This window comes from Lithobates pipiens, unplaced genomic scaffold (assembly GCF_037356315.1).
Source record: "Lithobates pipiens isolate NorthernLeopardFrog02 unplaced genomic scaffold, aLitPip1_a1.2 Scaffold_13, whole genome shotgun sequence".
In the NCBI taxonomy this organism is placed as follows: Eukaryota; Metazoa; Chordata; class Amphibia; order Anura; family Ranidae; genus Lithobates; species Lithobates pipiens.
The window spans coordinates 247,675,595-247,688,038 of record NW_027507718.1 but is presented as its reverse complement, the minus strand read 5'-3'; the positions used below and the strand labels follow the sequence as shown (position 1 = coordinate 247,688,038).

Genomic DNA, 12,444 nt, shown 5'->3' with positions numbered 1-12,444 from the left:
GAAGAAGAATGCCGGGCTCCTCCGCTAGTAAAAGAGCTACAAGAAGATAGCGGAGGAGTCCGGCGAGAAGACCCCCGAAGACGGAAGACCCTCGGAGCTGTGCAATAAATTATTTTATCTTGTGTTTATTAAAGGGGGCTCCCGGATTCCGATAATCCCCCCGCCATCAGACCCTGACAACCAACGGCCAGGGTTGTCGGGAAGAGGCCCTTGTCCTCATCAACATGCAGACAAGGTGCTTTGGGGTGGGGGGGCCGCGCGGCCCCCCCTTCCCCAAGGCACCCCCCATGTTGAGGGCACGCGGCCTGGTACGGCTCAGGAGGGGGGGGCGCTCACTCGCCCCTCCTTTCCTGGCCGGCCAGGTAGCGTGCTCGGACAAGGGTCTGTTGTGGACTTTGGGGGAACCCCCACGCCAAATTTTTTCGGCGTTGGGGTTCCCTTTTAAGTCCATACCAGGCGGCGGGGCCAGCGCCGTCTCCTTCGCGGGCCCCGCCTACCTGGAGACCCGCTTGAAATGAGCGGACTTTCCTCCGCGTGCATGGGCGAGTCCGTTCAGTAGGGCGGAAAGTACGGCGGACTTAGTACGCCGTATTAGCCTGCTGAAAAAGTGCCGTGTGTGGGCAAGTAGCCGGTTCGGAAAGTCCGATGGACAGTCTGGTGGGAAGTCCGCCAGACTAAGTACGTCGGATAGACGGCTCTAAGTACGTCGGACAGACGGCTACATGTGTACGCGGCTTTTCAAAGCATACCTAATACATCTGTATGTAAACCAAACTAATTGTTGAAGAAAAACATCAATGCATAATGACCTGTACACGCGATCTGAAAATCAGACGAGAAATACTGCCTTTGAAACGATTGTATGATAATCGGATCGTTGGTACGCAGCTTTCGAGAGCCAATCATGACAGTTCATCCGATATTACTCGATTAAACAAGCACGAAAATTTTCCTCGTACCATACCAGATGGTACGATTTTCATTTAGTCATTACAGTTTTCGTCCAAAAATACAATACAAATACACTACAACACATGACATCACTTCCGATTTTATTTTCTGTCATATGAGAATTTTCGTGACTTAACTTTCAATTAAATTTCTACTTGTGATTAGTAAGCGGAAAAAGTCGGATGATCTGTTGTCCGATTTGTGGATCGTGTGTACGGGGCATAAGTCAAATATACACTATCAGATTACACTGTTGCTGAGTACTGTTTTGCAATATTATTGGTACATGTTCCCAAGAGCAGTAACCAGTTTCCAATGCCATAACTTGCCTATTAGCCAATTCAGGTCAGTTTAGGGCTAACAGAATTTGAGCAAAAGTGACATCTTCAATGGAACCCACCAGTTAACAGGTTTCCCAGGGACTAGGGAGCCAGGTTTGGGGGCCCACTGCACAATTTAATTTGTCAATAATTAAATACTTTAACGGTTTATGTGCATTAATCAATTTTGCTAGCAAAGATAAACCAACAGGAGTGCATTGGGTTTGCTGGCAAAGCTCATTGATGCTGCCCATCTAATACTAGCTTGGAGAAAACTGGATTTATTCTCTCATTTAGGTTCTGTTTTGCGCAAATCAATTAACTAATCTCCAATTAGACAGAATTCATTTTTAGCAGGGTCATTTTTAAAAATGACATTTGTAAAAGCAGCAGGATGAAAATTTTCCAGGTGCTGCCCCTCAAAAGCAGCATGAGAAAGAACAATATTCTCTGTACTATTAATTCTGCACTTAGTTTGGTGCCCCCCAGGTATGTTCTCTTGGTCCTGCAGGTGTATTCTTCTACCCAGTACTACTAATGTGGCCCAAGGTTCTCTGTTGTTGTGAGAGTGTTCATCTGAAAGCGGTTACTATGTGATGAGTCTTCTTTTAACTGTCACAATGTGAGTTGCTATTTGTCTTTTCACCACAATAAATCTGTTAATATACCACAATCAGATTGCTCACTGCTGTTCTTGTTATGCCACATACACACGACCGGACTTTCCGGCAGACTAGGTCCGACGGAAGCAGTCCGTCGGACAATCCAAACGTGTGTGGGTTAATCCGATCGTTTTGTGTGGGCTAATCCAATCGGACCTAGAAATAGAACTAGAAATAGAACATGTTTCTAATCTGTCCTGCAGACTCGTTTCCTATCGGGAAAACTGTACGTAGGTATGCTGGTCCAACGGACCAAATATGACACAAGGGCAGCTATTGGCTACTGGCTATTGAACTTCCTTTTTTAGTCCCGTGTTATGTCATCACAATCAAAACGAACAGACTTTTTCCATTCGTGTGTGGCCAAGTTCGTTTGTTCAGAAGTCTGTCAGAACTCCACAAAAAGTCAGTCGGGAAGACTGTCGGACCTAGTCTGCCGGAAAGTCCGGACGGGTGTACGCGGCATTATATGTGACAGGCGGGCTGCTACTGTATATCTTTAATTATGTCCTTGAACCCCAATTCAGCTGTTAACATTCCAGCAGTAGCTTCACCAAGTTTAAAATGGAAATGGGAAAGGCTCCCCCACATTGGGGTTTTTAGGCAGCAAAATTAATAAACGTATTACAAAGTCCCAGTACACAATGGCTCATGCAGGACTTGCCTATTCTGATTTTTATCATAGACCACTAATAATAACATAACAACTGTACACAGAAGAGAATAGTGTCTATAGATCTTTATTAAGATAAAAAAAATTATACAGAATTGAGGTGATTATACAGGAAGTAATGTAAGTGATTGTGAGGATTAAACTTTCTTAATTTCTATACAGTTATTACAAGTCAAGTATAAATGCACGCAGTAGAAAGAGGTGTATTTCTGCATTGCACAAAGTACTGGAAATTGCATATATGTCCCTAGTGTTATGAAAGTAGTCTATAAGTCATGTATCAATTATATATCAGCAGCAGATACAATAAACATTCATATCCATAAGTTATCATGGAAGCTCAGTTTTGAGCCAATACAGTAATAAAGGCCTCCCCCACAAACTGATTTGTTACACTGGCTATGGAAAGCGATACACCGCTCATTTAAATTCATGGGAAGAATCTATATCACTTAGGAGATTTTACATCTACTTTAAGTGTTGGGTGGCGTTAATCAAGACATCATGCAGTAAAACATTAACATTGTCTCATAATTAGGCTAGAGTTAGCATGTCCATGTCTGATATATATATATATATATATATATATATATATATATATATCGCAGATGTGGAACCTATAATGGTTTGTAAGGATATGAGGGAGTAAATCCTAAATTTAGAACAAGGTTGGATACCTTGCAAGCCTTTACTTTAACAAGTGCAGAAGTCCATGTGAGAATATTAATAGTGAACTGCATTAATTACATTACATAAACCATTCACTCAAGTAGGAAGACAGAAGGCAGAAACAATAAATGTCATGATCAGTTGACATGTTCAGGGCTGGAAGATGGGAGTATTTGTGGTTCTCTCTTCTGAGCTTTCTTCAGAAGTGTCAGGTACAGTAGATGTCTCCAGGATACCCTGCAATAAGTTCTGCTTAGTGTTGCGCTCGTGGCTATCTTCTTCTGAACTCTCAGATGTGTGGCTGCTGGTGCTCTCGGTGGTTGTACTTTCAGAAGAATGCTCTGAGGAGCTGCTGTGAGGTTTCTGTTCCAGATACAAGACAAACACACTTAAGAAAATGAAATTATTGCTGGATTCTTCTTTTATGCTTTAGTTGGAGCAGTATTTCTAAACATAAGTTGGATGTTTAGCCTGTGTGCGTCCACTCTGGAGCAATAGGTGCAGTGTCCAGCCCCACTGCCTGCAGCCTATCAAAGTCTATGGCAGGCTGAAATACACTGTGGCTAGTCAGGACTAAATGCTGTAGTGAGTGACACTTGCTTTTGAAAATCTGGTATGAATGCCCAGAGCACAGAATATCTGCATTTTAGGCATGCGTCCCTCAACTCATAGTGCCAAAAATGCGAGTCCACTTTGGTACAGTGTTTGGCCCCTACCAGCCGCAGGGTATTTTAGTCTGCCATAGTGTTTCACAGGCTGCAGGTAGAGGGGCTGGACACTGCACCTGCACCTCCTGGGTGCACTAAAATGCTGGATGCACATAGGCTAAATGCCCAGTGTGAATGTGGCCTTAGTCCTGAGGTACCTTCACACTCTTACACCATTGGTAGTCAACTTCTCTCATATAGGAGGCCCCCTTGTGATAGTAAAGTAAAACAATAAATAAAACGTGGTTATGCATTTACAATGTGATACAAAAATAAAAATGAATTACTTTTTGGAAAGAGTAAGGGAAGGTTTTTTGCCAATCTGTGTCCCATTGAGGAGATTTGCAATCACTTCCTCTCCCATAGTCATAACAGGAAGTGAGAAGAAATCTTTGCAAATTAAGGGAATCCATTGGAGCCCCCCAGGTCACCAGAAATAGTGTCCCCATTGGAAAATGTCCTCTCTATTACTGTTCTGGGGACAACCCAACATTTGGGATTTTTTTTTGCTTCCACTTTTGATGATAATGATAAACAGGAGTGGGTGAATTTCCCTAATGGGGCAGAGGTAGCAATAAAAACCTAGCAAGTGTTCTAATCCATCTCCACTCTATCCAAACTAAAATAAAGTTTTGCCTTAAGGTATACTTCTAAAATCTCCACCCCCCCCCACCACGCATGAATTCAAATGTGCGCAGGGCACGCATGCATAATCTACAATTGTACAACACATATTTGGCCCTGCATGCCAGAGTGGGAGAAATAATTCTAGGTTCCTAATTTTTTTAAAGTAAAGGTCTTTTGCGAGCACACACAGTTTAAAGGCTTAATATGTGTGGTATCTATTTACTGGACACAAAATCATCCTTTCATTTTTAATATAAATGATGAACCCTGAGCTATTTCTCTCACTCTAGCATGCAGGGTGACACCAGAGTGAGGGAAAAAAGTGTCAATTATATTGTGTACTAAAATGAATTTATGTTTTTTTAGTACGATAACATCTAAAAAGTATAAAAGGGATGTGTGAATTGTAGTACTTTGCATGTTTATCACTACTGTGATCAATTATATATCAATATTCAATCATGAGGCGTATTACCTGTCCAGCGGCACGTTTGCGGCGCAGGCTTTCTGTCAGTGCTTGACCCTCTGTTGTCTGGTTAGTGGTAGGAACAGTTGTTAATACTTCTTCAGAGGAGGAGGAGGAGGAGTCAGGGAATGAGTTTGAGATAGATTTACTGTGGCTTTCACTTGAAGATACAAACTATGGGAAAGATATTAACACATGCGATTAAAAACTGTAATTAGAAGTGCATATATCATAACAGCCTAGTCTCATGTGTAACCATGAATGCGGTATAATTCTGGGATTCAAAATTTCTAGTTGTTGTTTGCATTGCTTTAATAAGGAGCCAAGGAGGCGTGGGACCCAATCACATGCCTCCCTGATGGTACGGCATGATGGATTGCTAGTGTGAACCGATTCTTAAAGGAAAACTGTAATTATTTTATTTAATATTTTTTGGGTTATATTTTTTTACTTTACATTTTATTTCTTTTTATATGTCTAATTAGTTCTGATATAATAAATTAAGAAAATGTGCAAAATATTGAAAAAACAATCTACTCATTGCCCGTTAATTCCAACCCCTATTAGTGAAATTGTATTTGCTTAAGTTCAGAAGATTTCAGTGAATACATTTTTGCAACAGTTTCTAGCAACCCCCCGGCATATAGACCACGTTAAAGGGAAACCGTGGCTGGGCGGGAATGGGTTAACATGCTGGGGAATGTTAACATACAGATCGCAAACAGGAAAGAGTTAGCTCTTGTACACATGGTCGGATACTCAGACGGAAAATGTCCGATCGGACCGTGTTGTCAGATAATCCGACTGTGTGTGGGCTCCAGCGGACTGTTTCCATCAGAATAACTGACGGACAAAGTTTGAGAGCTTGGCTATAAATTTTCTGACAACATGATCTGATGGTCCATTCATCCTTATGGACCAGCGAGTGTAAATGTACTTGAGTCTCCGTTCATACCTGCCTACCTCCGATCTAATCTGGCCCAGTAAAAACAAATGGAAGGGGATCTATCCTCCTCTGCGTAGGCAGATCGGAGGTAGCCAACTGTAAATGGACAGCGGAGTCTGTTTACACCCAGCCACCCATAGAGCAGAGCGGGCTCTGTCCTTGTTGGCTCGGCATAAACTGAGCGGATATGGACCTGTCATCTGCCCGCTGTGCTCTGATCAACAGAGGATCTGTGAGCAGATCCCCTGCTGATCGAAATGGAGTCCTCCCTGTGTGAAAGGGTCATAAGACCTAAACTACATAACCCTTCATCATAATGCTGCTGAGCATTTCAGTTTTAGTTATCAGCCACCTCATTTGCAGCATAATGAAATTACCAAGTGATTGTCAGCAAGTGGTTGTTCATGAAGTAACCCTTGAGACAAATTATGCTTATGTCTAAAGCAGTCTTTCCAGAGTGTAGACACTGTTTATCCTTGTTACATTTACCTGTCTTAAAGCACGTCTAAGACGCAGGCTGTCACCTCTTGGTTGATCGGTTGAGGGCTCCAGTGTAATGCTTACTGCAGGGGGGATGGTGAACTCTTCTGATGAAGAAGTATCGTGGCTTTCAGGTGAATCCTACAAACATGGGAAAAGAGAAGAATAATTGATACCCAAACAGTGTTAGAACTTCCATAAGTAGTGGTCCACTGATGGAATGAAGACCAAACCTTGACAACCCTCCCACGAAAATAGCATGCTGGGGGCTCCTGTGCATGAATTCAGGAATTGTAGTTATAGAATGTATGTACTATAATTTAAACCAATAAGTGTATCTAAACACTTTGGTGGGGCAAGTGAAGTGGACCTCATAAATGAAGGCGTAATGGAAACACAGAAATGTATAGGGAAAAATAGACAAGGCTTGTATTATGTGACATTGGTCCTGCAAGAAAAAAAAAAAAAAAGATTGGATCATAATACTAACCACGGGAGAAGAGTTTGAGTCTGATGATGTCTAAAAGCAAAAGAAAAATTATATTACAAATGTTATCTGATAAGAGAACACCCTGTCTGTAAGATGGTTTTCAAACTTCACCCCATTTTTGAATCATATTGAATGTACAAATTAAAAATGAACACGTAAAATAACAGAGACACTACAATGTTCTTACACAGTATAGGCAGAAAACAAAACCAGTATGCAGGTATGTACAAATTTACTTCTATAGAAAAGAAGAATGAATAGTGAATTTGATATATTAGAATAGAATTATACAGTATATTATTAAGGTGATTTGAACACCACTCTATTCATTAGAAGTCAATCCCCGAAGTCTGCTGGGAAACAAACACTTCAAGGAGTGTCCATTTCGTGGGTAACCTGCAACTCTCACTGGTTCCTCCTGCTGACCTGCAAATCAATACTGTATCCCATAATGACATACAAGTAAGCAGCATGTCCAGGATGCTCCTTAATCAGGGGGCTCTCATGCTATATAATTTTGTCTTGACTAAACACCTATGATAAATGACCTTTAATGTAACTACTGCAGGCAAAATGTAGTATATATGTATGCCCGTCTTTCACCTTATCCTAGCCATTCTCAATAATTTTACTGCAGAGAAAAACTTACAATTTTTTTTCAAGTCTCAGACAGCCTCTAGTAAGATTAGTCCATCTGGGGTCATTGGGGAAAATGGTGGTGGTAAGTGGAAAGAATGTCCCCGTTACAGGCGGTAGTTAGAATAACACCCTTGCAGCCATGCTACTGGCTCTAGAAGTGGTATTGGACCTTGAACCACGCCAGTGCCATCAGAGAGGAGGTCAGTTAGTCACTGCTCAAGAAGCCCCTAGGCAGCCCTGAAGGAACATTAGGGCAGTGTTTCTCAACCTTTTTACAGTCAAGGTACCCTTTAAAATGATACTTACTCTTGGGGTACCCCATTCTAAAATATAAAAAAACTAAACTAAAAAGTATACATAACCTAGCAGCATCCACACACCCAATGTTAGAGGTAATTTATTCTCCCACGACACACTGGCACTTACTAGTATTCCAATGTTTCTCTTCTTTCTCACTCAGCTAATATGACCCCAGTGCTGATGGAGAGGGGCAGGGAAGTGGTAAATAAGGATAGCACCCAACGAGTGGAAGGTTGTAATGGTGCACAATGAAAAACTGTGGCTTTGTGTAATTAAAAGGCAGGCTTCATCCACCCACTGGCTTGTATACAATTTTGGGGCAAATTTTACGCATTTTGCCAAGGCACCCCTGCAGAAATCTGAAGGCACCCCAGGGTGCCTGGGCACCTTGGTTAAAAAAAGGCTTCCCTAGGGTTCCACAAAACCCTGGTTGAGAATGGCTGCCTTATCAAATTGCAGCTTAATCCTATTTATTCTATTGCCACTAGTAGGTGAGTTTGAGAAAATATGGGACAGATTAGAGATGCAAACCAATCCTAGTAAAAATAAGGCTCAATTTTCAAAGCTTTATCACAAGGACACTGGTCTCTATTTTCATCCATTTAACTGTAATGTTTAAGTCTCCTCTGTCTTTTCTATATATAACTAAAATGTTTTTGACAATAGGTGTCCTTAGCCTGGTGTGTTTGCTTTATGAATAGAGCCTATTGCACATAAAAGCGTGTTAGTTATCACAGTATTTTATAGTAAATCTGCATCAATTCAGAATACCTCAAATGGCAGTTATATCTTTATGAGCCGTATCTCCTAAAGGTGTTTTGAATATATAGTGTTAAGGTGATGCTAAAACACTAGATGAGTAGGGGAGTAAAGACCACTGGTGGGCCCATGTTACAGCCACAAGCAGTTGTTACCCTGTTACTACCCTTCTTTCATATGTACAGTAACCAAACTTTACCAATGCAATGCAAACAACATTTAAAAGGTTAAAAAAAGCATCATTCACTGATCTGACTTGCTTATTCATTTTTGACTGCATTGCTTATAGCATGACGTACTTATTATTAGAGGCAAACATTCACTCTAAAAGCTGTACCTTATGCAATAAAAATATGATCTTAAATATACTTGGCTCCAGGATTCTTTTGACCACAAAAAATAATTTTATAAACCGTATATGATCTATAGATACTTACGGGATATGCATAGGCCAAGCCGACAAGGCACACAATGAACACAGCAGTTTTCATCTTTCAATCAATATCTGAAAAATGAAAAATGAATATTAATACCATGCATAAGTATGTATTGAAATAAATGGAATGAAAGCAGTGAAATGATCAGCGGACGAAGCTGATGTCTTACCTTGGCTGATCTCCAATCCAGATGATACTGCAAAATGTAAGAAGCTCTCCTTCAATATTGAGCAGTGATTCTGCGAAATCAGATGCAATGTTTTGCTGTGTAAGGGCTCAGGAGTAGGAGAATTTAAACAGTTTCTACAGGCAGCATCATCCAATCATCACCAGACTTGGAGAGTGACACAGTGAGGTTTCTCACCACCTGACCTGCCCACACTCACCCACACTTCCCCTTGGTTTTGTGGTATTTCTGTCAACAGAACGCAAAGTCGTCTACACTAACATTATTGTTGATGTACAGTGTAATTAACTAGTTTTATTCCGATGCACACTATTTAGCAATACGTAGGCAGTTTAAACAGTGATTTTATTATCTTTCGATTTTTCTGAATAGATTACGTTTGTGGTCAAGGTACTTACCTGTCTAAATTTCCTGGAATTAAATGCAGGATTTGTAATGACTAATACAGTCTAGCCACCAGAAATGTAAGCTCTGAATTATTACATCGGATTAAAAAAGACAAATTACAACATACAAGCACCTTGAATTTTTGCAATAAAATGAAACCTACAGAGAAAAAAATATATATAACTACAGCTTGAAATGAATTTCCATACTCACATTTTGGCCATAAGCGTCTATTTACACCTGTGGAGAGCATAGGAGTTTAAAGAGTTTTTTTTAGGCATATTATAGGTGTATTACAGGTATTTTACAGGCGTTTTTGCATATGTTTCAAGCTTTGGGACTTTGTTTCCTAAACTGGGAAGGTGAAAAGAGCAGTTATATAACAGGAGAGGAGTGCTTCAGGCTTACACATTTACAGTGGCTCCTACTGAAGCCTAAGCCCTTGTACACACGGTCGGACATTCCGACAACCAAATTCGTCTGATTTTTTCCGACTGATTTTGTCCGAAACTGTTGCATACACAAAGTCGGACAAAGTTGTCGGAAATCCGATCGTTCAGAACGTGATGACGTTATTTCGTTATGACGGGGCTGCGTTCAGGCTAGTAGCCAATAGCTTTGGTGTAGGAATTTGATCTGAGCATGCGTGGCACTTTGTCCGATCAGAATTCTCTGCACATGATTGGACAAGGTCTGATCGGAGCATGTTGTCAGAAAATTTTATAGACAAGTTGGAAAACTTGGTCCGTCGGATATTCCGACGGAAACAGTCTGATGGAGACCAGACACAGTCGGATTATCCGACAATACGGTCCGATTCGGACACATTCCGTCGGAATCTCCGACCGTGTGTGCAAGGGCTAATGGACCAAAAAATGCCTGAATATGTCCCAGAAAAAAAGGCTCATATACTTTTTGAGTGTATGGTATAGAGCGCAGGATGGTGCAGTGTACACATTGCAAACAGGAAGAAATGGGAATTTCGCTACATTCGCTACAGCACAAGCCAATCAATGGGTCCTGGCCAATGATTTATGACTGGAACCCACCGACCAGCTGAGCAAATGACAGAAGAGAGCTCTGTGTTGGTAAACAACTCAGGGCTCTCTACAGACAGCAGCAATGTGCAGATTTTTTTTCTCCCTGCAATGCAGAGAGTAAAAATGGGCACATTGCTTAGTAAAAACAGCACACAGTATACAGTTATCATTGTTATGCACACATGTGGCACCCACATCCTAAACAGGGCTGCTAGTAAAGTTAGGTGTGCTAGGTGGTAACTAGCCTGGCTAATTTGTAGTTTTTGATCAAATTGGTTTAATTGTGATTTCTCTCTTTTGTCAATAGGTGGCACTGTTACCTTTGGCATTAGTATGATAGATTGCAGAGAATTCAGGTTATGAGTGAATATACTTTTCTCAGCCAATTAGCAGGAGTTTCTTTGGGCCACAGAGGCTGCTGGGAGAGGCTATTTATTTGGAGAGAGTCAGTTGATCGGGCTTTTTTCCACCTGGGTTGTGGCTTGGGTGTGTGTGTGTGGAGCATCAGTCAAAGTGTAGGCCCCAAGACTGGGGCCTAACTACGTGTAAAGGGGCTCAGCCTGAGGGGAACTTGATCGCTGCCTGGAGGCAAGGGAGAAGAAGTTGACAGAGGGTCAACCACTCTTGTTGTCGGAGGCAGGTGTAAAGGGATGGAGTTCTGAAGGAGTACCAGAGGAGACTCTTCATCAGTCCGGGACTGTGAAGTAGCTGGGAAAGCTTCAAGAGAGAACTCATCCACGAACTACAGTTGGTAGCTGTGAGATAAGCTTGAGGGATCCAGCAGGTGGCTGCGAGTCTGAGGAACCCAGTGGGTAGCTGTGGGTGAAGCTTGAAGAATACAGCAGGTATCTGTGAGCTGAGCTTGAAGATCTACAGTGGAATACTGTGAATAAAGTTGTTGCTATAGGAGACAGCAGTTGCTATAAGATAAAGATCGCTGCATTCAGCTTAACCGCTTGCCTACCAGCCGCCGTCATTATACTGCGGCAGGTTGGCACAATTCCAGGAGCCATCGTAGCTATACGTCGGCTTCTTTAAGCGGGATAGCCACCGGAGGCTCGCACACGCGCCCGCTGCACTGCAGGGGTGCCGATGCTCGTGGCCAACAGTTGCGATGACCACCGGCCATGAGCAATCTCAGGCATGAGAGGCAGAACAGGGACGTGTCACAAATCCCTGTTCTGTTTTGTGAGGCGTGACAGATCGTGAGTTTCTAATAGCTAGGAACCACGATCTGTCATGCCCTCTAGTCAGTCCCCTCCCCCTACAGTTATAACACACAGTCAGGGAACACAGTTAACACCTTGATCGCCCTCTAGTGTTAACCCCTTCCCTACAAGTGACATTTATACAGTAATCAAAGCATTTTTATAGCACTGATCGCTGTATAATTGTCAATTGTCCCAAAAATGTGTCAAAAGTGTCCAATGTGTCCGCTATAATGTCGCAGTCATGATAAAAATCGCAGATCGCCGCTATCACTAGTAAAAATAATAATAATAATAAAAATGCCATAAATCTATTCCCTATTTTGTAGACGCTATAACTTTTGTGCAAACCAATCAATATACGCTTATTGCAATTTGTATTAACAAAAATATGTAGAAGAATATATATCAGCCTAAACTTAGAAAAACAATAGCTTTTTTCAATTTTTTTTATTTTTTTCAAAATTGTCGCTATTTTGTTTATAGCGCAAAAAAT

At 41.6% G+C, this 12,444-nt stretch overlaps 1 protein-coding gene across 1 annotated transcript; it reads right to left on the bottom strand.

Moving 5' to 3' along the window:
• Positions 1-2,657: 2,657 nt before the first annotated feature.
• Positions 2,658-9,440, bottom strand: LOC143974764 (uncharacterized). Its single transcript, XM_077476480.1, has 6 exons — positions 9,296-9,440; positions 9,127-9,194; positions 6,992-7,021; positions 6,511-6,642; positions 5,085-5,249; positions 2,658-3,638 (listed from the first exon to the last, which is right to left on the bottom strand). Exons 2-6 carry the CDS (start codon positions 9,178-9,180, stop codon positions 3,426-3,428), a joined length of 594 nt encoding a protein of 197 aa, XP_077332606.1. The 5' UTR covers positions 9,181-9,194; positions 9,296-9,440; the 3' UTR covers positions 2,658-3,425.
• Positions 9,441-12,444: the final 3,004 nt, after the last annotated feature.

Coding starts and splice junctions, on each gene's coding strand:
- LOC143974764 (XM_077476480.1), bottom strand. CDS start 9,180: ATGAAAACTGCTGTGTTCATTGTGTGCCTTGTCGGCTTGGCCTATGCA. Junction 6,643..6,991: donor ACTCAAACTCTTCTCCCGTG/GTTAGTATTATG, acceptor CCATGTTTGTAG/GATTCACCTGAAAGCCACGA. Junction 3,639..5,084: donor GCAAACGTGCCGCTGGACAG/GTAATACGCCTC, acceptor TATCTGGAACAG/AAACCTCACAGCAGCTCCTC.